We start from the raw sequence: 19368 nt of genomic DNA, 5'->3' as shown, positions 1-19368 counted from the left end.
TGCCTGCTGTAATAATATTGCAACAGTTAAGTGTAATGTAGGTACATTAGCAGAAAGCTTTCTTGTGTTAAATTTTGAGTTTATATTGAACTTGCATGCTAAATACCCACTTTTTGATATGGACGTGCTCTGACATCCCACAGTCTCAGCTTGTCTGGCAAAACAGCAGTTGGATGTCAGAGCAATCTTGGACAAGAGACAGGGTTGCGTCCTTCTGTTCTTTCCAACATACATGTACATTTGTAGGTTAACGTGTAGGATGAAGTTTCTTATCAATGAAAGAAGAATGCTATCAAAATTATATTTTACAGTCATATGCATCACGGTTTGAACAATTAAAAACTAGAGGCTCTAAAGAGCCTGTGTCGCTCACCTTGGTCTATGTGAATATTAAACAAAGGACGCAGATGGATTCATGACAAAATTGTGTTTTGGTGATGGTGATGTGTTTGTAAATCTTACTTTACTGAACATTCTTGCTGCTTACAATTATCTCTATTTATAATGAACTTGGCCCAGGAGTTTCAGAGGAGAAGATTTTTGTAAAAGATAACTAAGATTTATGAAAAATGGTTCAAAATTGACTATAAAGGGCAATAACTCCTAAAGGGGTCAACTGACCATTTCAGTCATGTTGACTTATTTGTAAATCTTACTTTGCTGAACATTATTGCTGTTTACAGTTTATCTTTATCTATAATAATACTCAAGATAATAACCAAAAACAGCAAAATTTCCTTAAAATTACCAATTCAGGGGCAGCAACCCAACAACATGTCGTCCCATTCATCTGAAAATTTCAGGACAGATAGATCTTGACCTGATAATCAATTTTACTTCAGTCAGATTTGCTCTAAATGCTTTGGTTTTTGAGTTATAAGCCAAAAACTGAATTTTACCCCTATGTTCTATTTTAGCCGTGGCGGCCATCTTGGTTGGTTGACCGAGGTCATGCCACACATTATTTTAACTAGATATCCCAATGATGATTGTGGCCAAGTTTGGTTTAATTTGGCCCAGTGGTTTCAGAGGAGAAGATTTTTGTAATAGATTACTAAGATTTACGAAAAATGGTTAAAAATTGACTATAAAGGGCAATAACTCCTAAAGGGGTCAACTGACCATTTCAGTCATGTTGACTTATTTGTAAATCTTACTTTGCTGAACATTATTGCTGTTTACAGTTTATCTGTATCTATAATAATATTCAAGATAAGAACCAAAAACAGCAAAATTTCCTTAAAATTACCAATTCAGGGGCAGCAATCCAACAACGGGTTGTCCGATTCATCTGAAAATTGCAGGGCAGATTGATCTTGACCTGATAAACAATTTAACCCGATGTCAGATTTGCTCTAAATGCTTTGGTTTTTGAGTTATAAGCCAAAAACTGCATTTTACCCCTATGTTCTATTTTTAGCCATGGCGGCCATCTTGGTTGTTTGGCTGGGTCACCCCACACATTTTTTAAACTAGATACCCGAATGACGATTGTGGCCAAGTTTGGTTTAATTTGGCCCAGTAGTTTCAGAGGAGAAGATTTTGTAAAAGTTAACGACGACGGACGACGACGACGGACGCCAGACGCAAAGTGATGGGAAAAGCTCACTTGGCCCTTCGGGCCAGGTGAGCTAAAAAAGTCTGAAATTAGACCCCTTACACTAAATTTATCGTTTAACATCACATAAAAGAGATTGTTATACAAGGCTCTAAGATGGAACACTTCTTCTTTTGGACACATACATTGTATATTCATATTTAACACTAGAAGTATGCACTAAATTTCCTTTAACACAGTTTGTCGGCAAAAAGCTCTACAGAGCTTATGTTTGTATTTAATGTAACCCGATTTGAAATAAAATTTCTTATCTTATCTTATCTGTTTGTTTTCCCAGAGTCAAAATTGTTGACTTTGTGATGTCAGATGATGAGCAATGATGAGGAAAACTAGAGGCTCTAAAGAGCCTGTGTCGCTCACCTCGGTCTATGTGACTATTAAACAAAGGAAGCAGATGGATTCATGACAAAATTGTATTTTGGTGATGGTGATGTGTTTGTACATCTTACTTTACTGAACATCCTTGCAGCTTACAATTATCTCTATCTATAATGAAGTTGGCCCAGTAGTTTCAGTGGAAAATGTTAGTAAAAATTTACAAATTTTATAAAAATTGTTGAAAATTGACTATAAAGGACAATAACTCCTTAGGGGGTCAATTGACCATTTCGGTCATGTTGACTTATTTGTAAATCTTACTTTGCTGAACATTATTGCTGTTTACAGTTTATTTCTATCTATAATAATTTTCAAGATAATAACCAAAAACAGTAAAATTTCCTTAAAATTACCAATTCAGGGGCAGGAACCCAACAACATGTTGTCCGATTTATCTGAAAATTTCAGGGCAGATAGATCTTGACCTGATAAACAATTTATCCCCCTGTCAGATTTGCTCTAAAGGCTTTGGTTTTTGAGTTATAAGCCAAAAACTGCATTTTACCCCTATCTTCTATTTTTAGCCATGGCGGCCATCTTGGTTGGATGGCCGGGTCATCGGACATATTTTTTAAACTAGATACCCAAAAGATGATTGTGGATAAGTTTGGATTAATTTGGCCCAGTAGTTTCAGAGGAGAAGATTTTTGTAAAAGATTACTAAGATTTACGAAAAATGGTTAAAAATTGACTATAAAGGACAATAACTCCTATATGGGTCAACTGACCATTTCGGTCATGTTGACTTATTTGTAAATCTTACTTTGCTGAACATTATTGCTGTTTACAGTTTATTTCTATCTTTAATAATTTTCAAGATAATAACCAAAAACAGTAAAATTTCCTTAAAATTACCAATTCAGGGGCAGCAACCCAACAACAGGTTGTCAGATTCATCTGAAAATTTCAGGGTAGATAGATCTTGACCTGATAAACAATTTTCTAATAGTCAGATTTGCTCTTAATGCTTTGGTTTTTAAGTTATAAGCCAAAAACTGCATTTTACCCCTATGTTCTATTTTTAGCCATGGCGGCCATCTTGGTTGGTTGGCCGGGTCCCTGGACACATTTTTTAAACTAGATACCCAAAAGATAATTGTGGCCAAGTTTGGATAAATTTGGCCCAGTGGTTTCAGAGGAGAAAATTTTTGTAAAAGATTACTAAGATTTACGAAAAATGGTTAAAAATTGACTATAAAGGGCAATAACTCCTATATGGGTCAACTGACCATTTCAGTCATGTTGACTTATTTGTAGATCTTACTTTGCTGAACATTATTGCTGTTTACAGTTTATCTCTATCTATAATAATATTCAAGATAATAACCATATAACGGCAAAATTTCCTTAAAATTGCCAATTCAGGGGCAGCAACCCAACAACCGGTTGTCCGATTCGTCTGAAAATTTTAGGGCAGATAGATCTTGACTTAATTAACAATTTAACCCCAAGTCAGATTTGCTCTAAATGCTTCGGTTTCAGAGTTATAAGCCAAAAACTGCATTTGACCCCTATGTTCTATTTTTAGCCATGGCGGCCATCTTGGTTGGTTGGCCGGGTAACCGAACACATTTTTTAAACTAGATACCCCAATGATGATTGTGGCCAAGTTTGGTTAAATTTGGCCCAGTAGTTTCAGAGGAGAAGATTTTTGTAAAAGTTAACGACGACGACGGACGACGGACGACGGACGACGGACGACGGACGACGACGGACGACGGACGCCAAGTGATGAGAAAAGCTCACTTGGCCCTTCGGGCCAGGTGAGCTAAAAATGGGCTTGGGAATGAATTTATAATGATTTTTTGGGATATTTCAAAATAGTTTTAGGGATATGGGATATTTGTAAAAAATAATTATTGGGATAATAGGGGTAAACATTATAGGGATACGGGATATTGAGATAAAAACTTATAATGGGATATATATGCATCATATGGGATATTGATACCCCCCCCTCAACATGGGATCAACTTTATCAAAATGTACGTCCGTCTTATATCTTAATTGAATCTCTGTGTTCTCACAATACCTTGGTATATCTTTGAGTAGGTTTTACCAAAAGCGTATGTTTAACAGTTTTACCCTTTCTTTCACAGGAAACATATTTTTGTCGGGGCGCGAAACGGGTGCGTATAATATACAACTCGTTTCAGGAATTGTTTCTCCGGAAAATCTTAAGTCAGATGAGTTTTTTTTTCGCGGAACCAATCAAATTCAGTTTTGAATCCGGTTCCTTACCTGGAAGAAGAAAAGGTTGCAGTCAGGGCCGTAACTATATTGAGGCAAATGAGGTAAATGCCTCATGTTAGAAATTAAAAAAAAAAAAAAATGAAACAAAAGATTGTCTTAATATCAAATTGTTCTCACGGAAAGTGTCTAGCAAGAAGCAATTCTCTTCACTCTCTTGTGTCGCCCCTGCATGTTTTTTGTGATCCATGTTTCTATTTTACTTTTAGTTTTCAAAGTTGATTGTGTATTGTTTGTACTTCTGTGTCCCGGGTTTGTCTTTTGTTCATTTAAGGTCCTACTTTATAACTAGTCTTGGTGTTGATTTTCATTTGTAAACGTGTGGTTTTACAATGTTCAGCGGCATATGCCCACCGATGTCCAGAGAGTGGAGAGAGGATATTTTAAGGAATAGACGATGCTACAAGACACAGAAAAAATGGTCGTTTCTGAATGGAGAATTGAACTTGATATCAAAGAATACAAAACTTGCTTTTCAGTTGTAGATAAAACTAGATAGCTGACAAGGTTTAAATTAAAGTAAGGTCACCAATTTCCCGATATCAAATAATTTGAAGACAAAAAACAGTAATGTATTGCAATATGAAGGGTTAAACTTGCATTAAGTCATGTCCAGACCCTTTAACAGAAAATAAAGGAATATGGAGTAAATGTGCACGAAACCTAATCACAAAGTCAATGCATAGAAAAAATACTAATGATCAATCGATTATGGTCAAAGTTGCTGGAGCGTTCTTCAACAATAAAAGAATCATTAATATCGAGTTGGTCCCTAGTGTAGACTTAAGCAGTACTAGTACTTAAAGTATAATACTGCACTGTCACTAAATTTAAATCTAGTCATAAAAAAACACCAAAGTCTAAGCACAATACAAGATGATAACAGACAGACAGATCCGGTATTAATGATTATGAGAATTAAGATTTTTGCTTTATCCTTCATATCGGTCTTTTAATGTTGTCCATAAAACGTAAAAGTCTTAAATTGTAATGAATCTATGTTTTTGCTTTGAGACCAGAATTTTGCGGAGAAAAAATAGCTAAAAATTAATTACGTTTCAATTTCAGAAAGAGTCCGGGAAACGCTCAGAATGCACAATTTTGCGTTATTTTCCTCAGAGCTTCTGGGGGCCTTGATCGGCCCCCAGACCCCTCGCCAAAATTTTTTCGACTCGCTTCGCTCGGCGAATATATATATATATTGCCTCACTATTAGAAGAGGCTAGTCAGGCCATTGCAGTGGCGGACCCAGGCCCGAGGAGACGTCTAGAGCGTACAATCTCCCCTTTTGATCGAAAAAAAAATATCATGCTACTCACGATTTATATGATGTTTAGGGTTACCATGGTTACATGCAAAGGAAATAAATCAATAATCTGTGTCTAGTTCACCTGACTGGATCAGTTTTATAAATGTTATAGTCAATGATACCTGTGCGTGTACAACCAATAAGGACGTTATACTTACTTCTTTGTTAGATGGACCTTTAAATAGCTTTATCTTTGTTAGGGACGACATCAAAAGTTAAATGTAGGATAAAAAACTTAATTCACATAGTTTTTTCGCTGACCCCCCTACCCCCTTCTTAACTTAATTTGGGAAAAATTGATTTACCTATATGGATACATGTAAAATCGATTTTAGATTAACAAAACTTGCAGCAATGTTGACCCCCCCCCACCCCCAAACTATTCGATTTAAGTTTTTTATCCTACATCGATCTTTTGATGTCGTCCCTTAGCTTCCTATGAAAGAATACTTTAATATATAGCTATTAAATCATTTTACGGGACGGTAACCAAAGACGATTGAAAAACCTGTTAGACTAGTTTATAAATAACTTTCTTTAAACGAATAAATATGTCACGGCAATTTACACCAAAAGATTGTATTAAGATTAGTCCATCTTTTCTATTTGGTTTACTATTAATTGAGTTAAATATAAACTTTAAGTTAGTAAAATAATTAATTGAAACGTCGTCCTACCGGCAAATTAGTCTTGGCAATAGTCTTTGATACTATTACATATTTATTTTTGTATACCAAGGAAACAGATATGGGGCCAGTACAAGGAAGTATTCCCAAACGACCAGATTTAAACAGGGGCGGACCAGTCATTTTAAAAAAGGGGGGTCCCAACCCAGGACAAAGGGGGACAATTGGGGGGGGGGGGTTTCCAACTATATGTCCCCATTCAAATGCATTGATCGTATTTTTTATAATTTCCGAATGAGGTCCCCAAAGGTAAGGCCTATAATATGTGTAACATATGATACCTTTCACCAGTGGCGGATCCAGGAATTTCAAAAATGGAGGGGGGCCAGAGGGCACATAAAAAAAACAGGGGACCCGACAGTTATAAGCCTGAGAAATGCACATAAACCCCAATGTTCGGCCATAAGGTGCCTCCTTGGTACGCCCCATTTTCATTAATCAGTACAATCAGAGCCTATGATATTTTCTAAAAAAAGATTAAATCGTGTAACACACAAATACAGATTATAAGCTACTTGAATTATTATCAGAAATAACTTAAATTACCTTTAAAAAACAATTGTCCACTTGGTTAAAATGAATTTCCACTTTCGTTTTATATGTAAACACACATACATAACGACTGTCGCAAAGACATTTTTACATACGGGTATCTAGAATGTAATACAATACCATTCAATACAATACAATATACAAATATATATTTATTTGAACCAATTAAAAATGCCGTTAAGTGATTATAATTGAACATACACCAGATAATATTACAATATTTCATTCATAAAAGAACGGGAGATTGTATATTTTAGCAGAGACATATTTCATTATCACTGAACTAGTATATATATATATTTGTTTAGGGGCCAGCTGAAGGACGCCTCCGGGTGCGGGAATTTCTCGCTGCATTGAAGAGCTGTTGGTGACCTTCTGCTAGTGTCTGTTCTATGGTCGGGTTGTTGTCTCTTTGACACATTCCCCATTTCCATTCTCAATTTTAATTTTACATGCATGTGTATATGATCTGTCTCTGATTTTAGTAATCATGGTAATCGATCCAAGGCTATTAATTTCAAAAAGGGGGGTCTGCGGTAACCGATGAAAATCATGCATTTTGACAATTTATTGCACATGATGCTGAGTCATAACTAAAAACATCTCAAGGGTTGACAATGTTGACTGGGTCATGGAAATATGGTCACCTGGACTTCTCCCGTTCCGGCAGAAACTTTAACCCTTAATGAAGGGAGGTGTCCGTTTGACAGGGCAGGGATGTATAAATACCCTGCCACATCCGGTCAGAATCGATGCTTCGTGTAGAGAAAGTAGGTTGGCCCTCTGCACTTGAAATAACACTTGAAACAAATTCGTAAGGGGTTCAAGTTTCCCGTCCTTCATTCCGACCAGCCAACCTATTTGGGACTGATGGTTTCTCGTTCTGAATATGTATTAAATATTTGCCACTGGACGTTTTAAGCAACAACTAATTGATAAATCATAACTAAAAATTATTAACATATTTCCAAAAATATCATTTACCGTTTTGCATCTTAGCTCTTAAACTTGTTTGTAAGATGCACATATTTATTCGTTTAAAACTTAGTCTTATAGGGATTTCAGTCGTCTTTGGTTCACGTGCAAAAAAATGGTGACTGTGGAAAAATTTCAGTAAAAAAAGGGTCGGGGTGGGGGTGGGGGTGGGGTAGGGGACCGAATAGAGTGAAAAATAAAAAGACAGGACAGAGATTACACTTAAAAAAATGCAGGACAAAATTTTACATCTTAGCCTTCCTCTCATCCCCCTTAGAAATAAAATGGTAGCTCCCTTACAACAATTATTACAGAACGTATCTCCAATGTCAATCATACCGTAGGTCATAAATGACGTCACAACCGTAAATATATATATATATATATATATATATATAGTTTGAAAGTTTACAACACACATTGTAAAAGATAATATGTCGTCAAACTTTTCTTAGCTTCTATTCTATGGAAAGGGAATGATCGCATATTTGGTCTGCAGCTTGATAAAGTTGAGTTGAAGTGTGGAGGCAATTTTAACATACAGTCACTTCTTCGACGATAGTTTAAAATTTTACAACACCCATTGTACAAGGAAAATTTGGATACACGGGGAAGAGAGGTCCTACGTACTATGAAATAACAGGGGTCTCTACATTTCTGCCAAAACAACGTACACGGAACCTCACACAAGCGGATCTTAACGTTCGAGTTGCAGTTTGAGTTAAAATTGGAGTTATGCTTCGCGTTCAAGATAGATATCGAGCTAAAGTTCGAGTTTATTAATAAGTTCAAGTTTCGTTTTTTACACTTCGATTTAAGCTCCGAGTTAGAGTCGCATTTCAAGTTGAAAGTTAAACTTCGAGTTATGATTTGAGGTATTTAATTTGAGTTCGTCCTTCAACATGTTCAATAAATTTTAATTGCGCGTCCAGAACTTTAAAAAAAAACCTGTAATACTGCTTCCATTTTTAAAACAGCAATGTCCAATGAATTTAAGTAAGAATTCGAGTTAGTTTTCTTGCATAAATACTTTTTTGTGGCACAAACAATCTTTTATTGAAACGGTATTAAAATGAATATTAAAATATCCAAGACTCATAAACGTCAATGAGACAACAATCCAACAACACAAATAACCAATAGACATCTAGTGGACAACAAACAACGTACGACTAAAAGGAAGTGTGAGATATACGTCAATGAGACAACAATCCAACAACACAAATAACCAATAGACATCCAGTGGACAACACACAACGTACGAATAAAATGAGGTGTGGGATATTTGTCAATGAAACAACAATCCAACAACACAATTAACCAATAGACATCTAGTGGACAACACACAACGTACGAGTAAAAGGAGATGTGGGATATACGTCAATGAGACAACGATCCAACAACACAAATAACCAATATATATCTAGTGGACAACACACAACGTACGAATAAAATGAGGTGTGGGATATTTGTCAATGAAACAACAATCCAACAACACAATTAACCAATAGACATCTATTGGACAACACACACCGTACGAGTAAAATGAGGTGTGGGATATACGTCAAAGAGACAACGATCAAACAACACAAATAACCAATAGACATCTAGTGGGCAACGTACAGAGTTTAGCAATCCTCCTGTTAGTGAGCAACATACGGTGTTTAGCAATCCTCACGTTAGTGGGCAACATGCGGTGTCTAGGAATCCTCCTGTTAGTTGGCAACATACAGTGTCTAGCAATCTTCCTGTTAGTGGGCAACATACATTGTCTAGCAATCTTCCTGTTAGTGGGCAACATACATTGTCTAGCAATCCTCCTGTTAGTGGGCATAGTACAGTGTTTATCAATCCTCCTGTTAGTGGGCATAGTGCAGTGTTTAACAATCCTCCTGTTAGTGGGCATAGTACAGTGTTTAGCAATCCTCCTGTTAGTGGGCATAGTACAGTGTTTATCAATCCTCCTGTTAGTGGGCTTTGTACAGTGTTTATCAATCCTCCTTTTAGTGAACAACGTACAGTGTTCAGCAATCCTCCTGTTAGTGGGCTAAGTAAAGTGTTTAGCAATCCTCCTGTTAGTGTGCATAGTACAGTGTTTATCATTCCTCCTGTTAGTGGGCAACGTACAGTGTCTAACATTTATCTTGTTAGCGAGCAACGTACAGTATTTAGCAATCATCCCTGGTCACAGACCCAGTGTTTGTCAATGGACGTTATAAGAAATCAATCAATCAATCAATCAACAGAAAACGGGAAACTTAACAATATTTCAATCTCTATGCCGTACAGTCTCAAAATCGGATTCAATTAAATTATTTTAAAACTAACAGCTCTTTAGACGATATTTGTTAGTATCACAAAAATTAGAAGATAATGTCAATATCTTATAAAAAAGAAAATGTGGTATGATTGCCAATGAGACAACTCTTCGCAAGAGACCAAATGACGCAGATAATAAAAGCTTTAGGTCACCGTACGGCCTTCAACAATGAGCAAAGCTCATACCGCATAGTCAGCCATAAAAGGCCCCGAAATAACAAATGTAAAACAATTCAAACGAGAAAACTAACGGCCTAATTAATGTACAAATAAATGAACGAAAAACAAATATGTAAGACAGCAACAAACGACGAACACTGAATTACAGGCTCCTGACATGGGACAGGCACATACATGTACATGCAGAAGGTCGCGGGGTTTAACATGTAAGCAGGATCCCGACCCTCCTCCTAACCTGGGAGAGTGGTGTAACAGTACAATATAAGAACGAACTATAAAAATCCGTTGAAAAACACATCAGATTTTAGCCTTTTTAAATGCGCTTCGTTGCAAAAATGACTATACTTTTATAAGCAAAGAGAATACGCCAACGAAAAGCACCCAAACAACGTTCAATGAAAAGGCATTTTATCTGTCCAAGAAAGATATCTGTCAAACAAAAACATAAGTCAACAAATAACATCTGTCAAACAAAAATATCTGTCAAAAAATTACTTCTGTCCAAAAAAATCTTCTGCTTCATAAAGGCATATGTTCAACAAAGATAGCTGTCCAACAAAGACATGTACAACACAGACACGTACAACAAAATAATATAGTCTGTCCAACAAAGACATGTCCAACAAAGACACGTACAACAAAAAAATATAGTCTGTCCATGCAACAATCATATGTCCAACAAAGACACGTACAACAAAATAATATAGTCTGTCCATGCAACAAAGATGTGTCCAACAAAGACATCTGACCAACAAAGACATCTGTCCAACAAAGACATTTTATCACCAGTGACATCTGACCAACAAAAGAATCTTTTTCAACAAATACCTCTGACCAACAAAAGAATCTTTCCAACAAAGACATTTGACTTATAAAGACATCTGTCCACCAGAGACATCTGTCCAACAAAGACATCTGATCATCAAAATAATCTGTCCAACAAAGACATCTGTCCGACAAAGACATCTGGCCAACAAAGACATCTGACCAACAAAGACATCTGACCAACAAAGACATCTGTCCAACAAAGACATCTGTCCAACAAAGAGATCTTTCCAACAAAGACATCTTTCCAACAAAGACATCTGCCCAACAAAGACATCTGTTCAACAAAGACATCTGCCCAACAAAGACACATGTCCAACAAAGACATCTGTCCAACAAATACATCTGACTAACAAAAACTGAGACATCTGTCTTATAAAGAAATATAGCCTGTCTAGCAAAGATTTGTCTAACAAGAGAATCTTTCTAACAATATGAACAAAAGCATCTGACCAACAAAAGAATCTTTCCAACAAATACATCGGACTAACAAGAGAATCTTTCTAACAAAGACATTTGACCAACAAAAGAATCTTTCTAACAAAGACATCTGTCCACCAGAGACATCTGTCCAACAAAGACATCTGTCCAACAAATACATCTGACTAACAAAAACTGAGACATCTGCCCAACAAAGACATCTGTCCAACAAAGAAATGTCCACCAAAATATTCTTACCAAAACAGACAAATATCTAATATGACCAACAAAGACATCTGTTCAATTTGGTAGGTCCAACAAAGACGACATCTGTTCAACAAAATTCTTTTTCTACCTAAGACGTCGGTCTTACAAAAATATCTAGTCTGTCCAACAATAACATCTCTATAACAAAGATATCTGACCAACAAAGATATCTGTCTTACAAAGGCAGCTTACCAACACAAACTTGTAAATCGTAGGAGGAGTTAGCCGGACCATATACTCTATGTGGGACGGACGTACTGGGTTATTGATAAGATAGTTATTTATATAGATAAGATAAGATAAATTTATTTTATTAAAGTGTCACGTATATATTATATTAGTTTCCTATTGATCTTACAAGTAAATATTCTAGTTAAATCATAAAAGATTTGAAACGAAGATCAATACCCAGCCTTTAAATAACATAGAAAATTGAATATTTTAAGAAATTACTAATATGAAATCTGTATTATGTACCCAAGCGCCTTTGGTGGAGATGTGTATTCCACATGTAAATATTGATGGGTGCTTTCGTCGAGGTCCGCGTTGTTAGCTTCCGTGTTGTGTATTCACAAATTATTATGTACACAAGTTGCTTTCTTTAAAAAAAAGAAATAAATCGTGAATATCAATGCCTGGTTTTTTTTTAATGAAATTTAAAGATCAGATAATTGTTATTTTAGGATCCATGATATCATCTGATTTTTTTTAAAATAAGATGTATAAAAACTGACGAATTCTTAATAAAACTGCTGTCCATTGTTGGGCATAATTGTCTTGTTAAAGAATTAATTTCTCTTCCGATAAATAACATTACTGCATGCTAAATAGGAGGCAACCACGTACTGAAAACAGTCTTTGTTTTGAAGAAGATAATGAAATGAATCATGATTATTTGTTTTTGTAGCCAGTTTACAAATAGTTCAAAACCCTAGCTATGCTATATTCTTTTTTGTTTATATAATCCTGAACTAAAACCGTTTTGGAAAACCAATTACACTGGTTTACATGGTTTTGTCATTGTCTATCATATCCAAAATATGTTTGATCTCAATTTATTTATATGATAATACCCAAGGCAACAAACTCCAATCAGGCTTTAACATATATTTAAGACTAGAGTAGAAACAGTTTGAAACCTAAACTTAAATCAATTTGTTTCAACAAATTTCATTTTTAGCTCATCTGGTCCGAAGGGCCAAGTGATCTTTTCTCATCACTTTGCGTCCGGCGTCTGTCGTCGTCGTCGTCGTCTGTCGTCGTCGTCGTCGTCTGTCGTCGTCGTCTGTCGTCGTCGTCGTCGTCGTCTGTCGTCGTCGCCGTCGTCGTCGTCGTCATCGTCGTCGTCCGTCGTCGTAAACTTTTACAAAAATCTTCTCTTCCGAAACGACTGGGCCAAATTGAACCAAACTTGTCCACAATCATCATTTGGGTATCTAGTTCAATGTGTGGCGTGACCCGGCCAACCAACCAAGATGGCCGCCATGGCTAAAAATAGAAGACAGGGGTATAATGTAGATTTTGGCTTATAACTTTGAAACCAAAGCATTTAGAGCAAATCTGAAATGTGGTAAAATTGTTCATCAAGTCAAGATCTGATCTGCCCTGAAGTTTTCAGACGAATCGGACATTCGGTTGTTGGGTTGCTGCCCCTGAATTGGCAATTTTAAGGAAATTATACCGTTTTTTGGCTATTATCTTGATTATTATTATTTATGGAGATTAACTGTAAACAGCAATAATGTTCAGCAAAGTAAGATCTACAAATAAGTATATATGACTAAAATGGTCTGTTGACCCCTTAAGGAGTTATTGCCCTTTATAGTCATTTTTTACAAATTTTTCGTATTTTTTTGTAATCTTTTACAAAAATCTTATCCTCTTAAACTAATGGTCCAAATTTAACCATACTTGGCCACAATCATCATTGAGTTATGAACTTATCTAGTTTTAAAAAAAATGTGTACGGTGACCCTGCCAACCAACCAAGATGGCCGCCATGGCTAAAAATAGAACATAGGGGTAAAATGTAGATTTTGGCTTATAACTCTGAAACCAAAGCATTAAGAGTAATTCAGACATGGGGTTAAATTGTTTTGCAAGTCAAGATCTATCTGCCCTGAAATTGTCAGATGAATCCGACAATCGGTTGTTGGGTTTCTGCCCCTGAATTGGTAATTTTTAAGGAAATTTTGCTGTTTTTGATTATTTATATCTTAAATATTATTATAGATAGAGATAAACTAAAAAAAAATAGCAATAATGTTCAGCAAAGTAAGATCCACTAATAAGTCAACATGACCAAAAAGGTCAGTTGATTTCTTAAGGAGTTATTGCCCTGTATAGTCAATTTTTAATAATTTTGCAAATTTTGTAAATTTTGGTAAATTTTAACAAAATATTTTCCTCTGTAACTAATGGGCCAAGTTCATTATAAATTGAGATAATTGTAAGCAGCAAGAATGTTCAGTAAAGTAAGATTTAACAACACATCACCATCACCAAAACACAATGTTGTCATGAATCCATCTGTGTCCTTTGTTAAATATGCACAGAGACCAAGGTGAGCGACACAGGCTCTTAAGAGCCTATAGTTTCATTCCATAACTTATCTCTTTGTTAATTAGCCAAAATATAATGACGTGTTGATTTGTTTATTTCTACGATTGTGTGACAGGGTGAACAGGAATGACAGTGACAATTCAGTCCAGCTCATGTCCTGTTTTTGCGGTCGCATGTCCGTTGAATACGGGTGTTTCCTGTTTGAATTGTTTTACACTAGTCATTGTGGGGCCCTTTATAGCCTGCTGCTAGGTGTGAACCAATGCTCCGTGTTGAAGGCTGTATACTTTGACCTATAAATGTTTTACTTTTTATACATTGTGACTTGGATGAAAGGTTGTTTCATTGGCACTCATACCACATCTTCTTATTAATGTTGATTTTAAGAAAAACATTACTAAGTTGTGCTATTATTTTTTTATGAATACAAACGTTTTTGTGTCGCCTAATTTTTAAAGATATGATCCACCGTCCTATTTTGTCACCAAAACGCTCTAGGCCTCTGTCAACGGGTGCATTGCATTTGCTACATGTTTGAAAAGTGCAATATATTTTTATCTGCATCATTTGCACGTATGAAATGTATTATTGTAGTTCAAATTTGATATGGTTTGTGGCACAAATGAAAGATTTTATTTGGTGCAAATTAAATGCCAATTGTCCCGAAGGCAAAGCAATACTGTCAACTAGACCTTCTGAATTCGCTGATGAACTCCTCGAAAACAAAAGTGACGTAATATGCTCATAAACACAGGTTCTTCTGTAGGGTGGACATGAAGTTATGCACCTGCTACCGTAACTTTTAGTCGGATTGTGTGTGTCTGTGCGTTTAGGGAAAGAGGGGGTTGGGTCCACATACCGCGTAGAATAGCACTCAGTTTGTCTGTTTATCGTTTCATATCTTTATAGCTATGTTAAGGACTCAAACGCGTTTTCATTATGAACTGCCAACACCCGACGATCGAATAATAGACACCAGGATTTACAATAAACACCCAACTTCCAACACCAAACTCTTTGGACAATAGATGACAGAATTACAATAAACACCCAACTTCCAACACTAAACTCTTTGGACAATAGATGACAGAATTACAATAAACACCCAACTTCCAACACTAAACTCTTTGGACAATAGATGACAGAATTACAATAAACACCCAACTTCCAACACCAAACTCTTTGGACAATAGATGACAGAATTACAATAAACACCCAACTTCCAACACTAAATTCTTTGGACAATAGATGACAGAATTACAATAAACACCCAACTTCCAACACCAAACTCTTTGGACAATAGATGACAGAATTACAATAAACACCCAACTTCCAACACCAAACTCTTTGGACAATAGATGACAGGATTTACAATAAACACCCAACTTCCAACACCAAACTCTTTGGACAATAGATGACAGAATTACAATAAACACCCAACTTCCAACACCAAACTCTTTGGACAATAGATGACAGAATTACAATAAACACCCAACTTCCAACACTAAATTCTTTGGACAATAGATATCATGATTTACAATAAAAACCCAACTTTCAACACCAAATTCTTTGAACAATAGATATCATGATTTACAATAAAAACCCAACTTCCAACACCAAATTCTTTGGACAATAGATAACACGATTTATCATAAACACCCAACTTCCAACACCAAACTCTTTGGACAATAGATACATATGTAACATGATTTACCATAAACACCCAACTTCCAACACCAAACTCTTTGGACAATAGATACATATGTAACATGATTTACCATAAACACCCAACTTCCAACACCAAACTCTTTGAACAATAGATAACAGGATTTACCATAAACACCCAACTTCCAACATCAAACTCTTTGGACAATAGATAACTGAATTTACCATAAACACCCAACTTCCAACACCAAACTCTTTGAACAATAGATAACAGGATTTACCATAAACACCGAACTTCCAACACCAAACTCTTTGAACAATAGATAACAGGATTTACCATAAACACCCAACTTCCAACACCAAACTCTTTGGACAATAGATAACAGGATTTACCATAAACACCCAACTTCCAACACCAAACTCTTTGAACAATAGATAACAGGATTTACAATAAACATCCAACTTCCAACACCAAACTCTTTGGACAATAGATAACACGATTTATCATAAACACCCAACTTCCAACACCAAACTCTTTGGACAATAGATAACAGGATTTACCATAAACACCCAACTTCCTACACCAAACTCTTTGGACAATAGATAACACGATTTATCATAAACACCCAACTTCCAACACCAAACTCTTTGGACAATAGATAACACGATTTATCATAAACACCCAACTTCCAACACCAAACTCTTTGGACAATAGATAACAGGATTTACCATAAACACCCAACTTCCTACACCAAACTCATTGGACAATAGATAACAGGATCTACCATAAACACCAAACGTCCATTACCGGCATCTTTGGACAATAGATAACATAATTTATCATAAACAACTAACTATCTACACCCGACCCTTCGAACAATAGATAACAGGATTTACTATAAACACCTAACTTCCAACGATAGATATACACACAAAGATTTTAACGAACAACACATGGTTAACATAACCTGACTTGGTACATATACAACATGTAGTGGGGTTAGAACAGTTATACAAACAAAGATAAACAACAACGAACAACACATAGTTAACATAGTCTGACTTGGTACAGGAACAACATGTAGTGGGGTTAGACCAGTTATACAAACAAAGATAGACAACAACGAACAACACATGGTTAACATAGTCTGACTTGGTACAGATACAACATGTTGTGGGGTGAGACCAGTTATACAAACAAAGATAAACAACAACAAACAACACATAGTTAACATAGCCTGACTTGGTAGAGGAACAGCATGTAGTGAGGTTAAACCAGTTATACAAACAAAGATAAACAACAAAGATAAACAACAACGAACAACACATAGTTAACATAGTCTGACTTGGTACAGGAACAACATGTAGTGGAGATAAACCAGTTATACAAACAAAGATAAACAACAACGAACAACACATAGTTAACATAGTCTGACTTGGTACAGGAACAACATGTAGTGGAGATAAACCAGTTATACAAACAAAGATAAAAAAACAACGAACAACACATGGTTAACATAGTCTGACTTGGTACAGATACAACATGTAGTGGGGTTAAACCAGTTATACAAACAAAGATAAACAACAACGAACAACACATGGTTAACATAGTCTGACTTGGTACAGGAACATTATGTAGTGGGGTTAAACCAGTTATACAAACAAAGATAAACAACAACGAACAACACATGGTTAACATAGTCTGACTTGGTACAGGAACAACATGTAGTGGGGTTAAACCAGTTATACAGTCAAAGATAAACAACAACGAACAACACATGGTTAACATAGTCTGACTTGGTAGAGGAACGTCATGTTTGTGGGTTAGACCAGTTATACAAACAAAGATAAACAACAACGAACAACACATGGTTAACATAGTCTGACTTGGTAGAGGAACGTCGTGTTTGTGGGTTAGACCAGTTATACAAACAAAGATAAACAACAACGAACAACACATGGTTAACATAGTCTGACTTGGTACAGATACAACATGTAGTGGGGTTAAACCAGTTATACAAACAAAGATTAACAACAACGAACAACACATGGTTAACATAGTCTGACTTGGTACAGGAACAACATATAGTGGGGTTAAACCAGTTATACAAACAAAGATAAACATCCACGAACAACACATGGTTAACATAGTCTGACTTGGTACAGATACAACATGTTGTGGGGTGAGACCAGTTAGTCAAACAAAGATAAACAACAACAAACAACACATGGTTAACATAGTCTGACTTGGTACAGGTACAACATGTTGTGGGATTGAACCAGTTATACAAACAAAGATGAACAACAACAAACAACACATGGTTAACATAGTCTGACTTGGTACAGAAACAACATGTAGTGGAGATAAACCAGTTATACAAACAAAGATAAACAACAACGAACAACACATGGTTAACATAGTCTAACTTGGTACAGATACAATATGTAGTGGGGTTAAACCAGTTATACAAACAAAGATAAACAACAACGAACAACACATGGTTAACATAGTCTGACTTGGTACAGGAACAACATGAAGTGGGGTTAAACCAGTTATACAAACAAAGATAAACAACAACGAACAACACATGGTTAACATAGTCTGACTTGGTACAGGAACAACATGTAGTGGGGTTAAACCAGTTATACAAACAAAGATAAACAACAACAAACAACACATGGTTAACATAGTCTGACTTGGTACAGGTACAACATGTAGTTGGGTTAGACCAGTTATAAAAACAAAGATAAACAACAACGGACAACACATGGTTAACATAGTCTGACTTGGTACAGGAACAATATGTAGTGGGGTTAAACCAGTTATACAAACAAAGATAAACAACAACAAACAACACATGGTTAACATAGTCTGACTTGGTACAGGTACAATATGTAGTGGGGTTAAACCAGTTATACAAACAAAGATAAACAACAACGAACAACACATGGTTAACATAGTCTGACTTGGTACAGGAACAACATGTAGTGGGGTTAAACTAGTTATACAAACAAAGATAAACAACAACGAACAACACATGGTTAACATAGTCTGACTTGGTACAGATACAACATGTTGTGGGGTTGAACCAGTTATACAAACAAAGATAAACAACAACGAACAACACATGGTTAACATAGTCTGACTTGGTACAGGTACAACATGTTGTGGGGTGAGACCAGTTAGTCAAACAAAGATAAACAACAACAAACAACACATGGTTAACATAGTCTGACTTGGTACAGGTACAACATGTTGTGGGGTTGAACCAGTTATACAAACAAAGATAAACAACAACGAACAACACATGGTTAACATAGTCTGACTTGGTACAGGTACAACATGTTGTGGGGTTGAACCA

General features: G+C 35.9%; 1 protein-coding gene across 1 annotated transcript; it reads right to left on the bottom strand.

The window, feature by feature from the left end:
• Nucleotides 1–9442: 9442 nt before the first annotated feature.
• On the bottom strand, nucleotides 9443–9907 carry LOC139497871 (glycine and tyrosine-rich protein-like). The gene has a single exon (XM_071286111.1). The coding sequence runs from the start codon at nucleotides 9905–9907 to the stop codon at nucleotides 9443–9445; it is 465 nt and encodes a 154-aa protein (XP_071142212.1).
• Nucleotides 9908–19368: the final 9461 nt, after the last annotated feature.

This window comes from Mytilus edulis, chromosome 12, assembly GCF_963676685.1.
Source record: "Mytilus edulis chromosome 12, xbMytEdul2.2, whole genome shotgun sequence".
Lineage (NCBI taxonomy): Eukaryota > Metazoa > Mollusca > Bivalvia > Mytilida > Mytilidae > Mytilus > Mytilus edulis.
The sequence above is the reverse complement of the archived record's forward strand: the minus strand, read 5'-3'. Positions and strand labels throughout refer to the sequence as shown.

Bases quoted from the DNA above. Each gene is read 5' to 3' on its own strand.
- LOC139497871 (XM_071286111.1), bottom strand. From the start codon at position 9,907: ATGTTAGACACTGTACGTTGCCCACTAACAGGAGGAATGATAAACACT.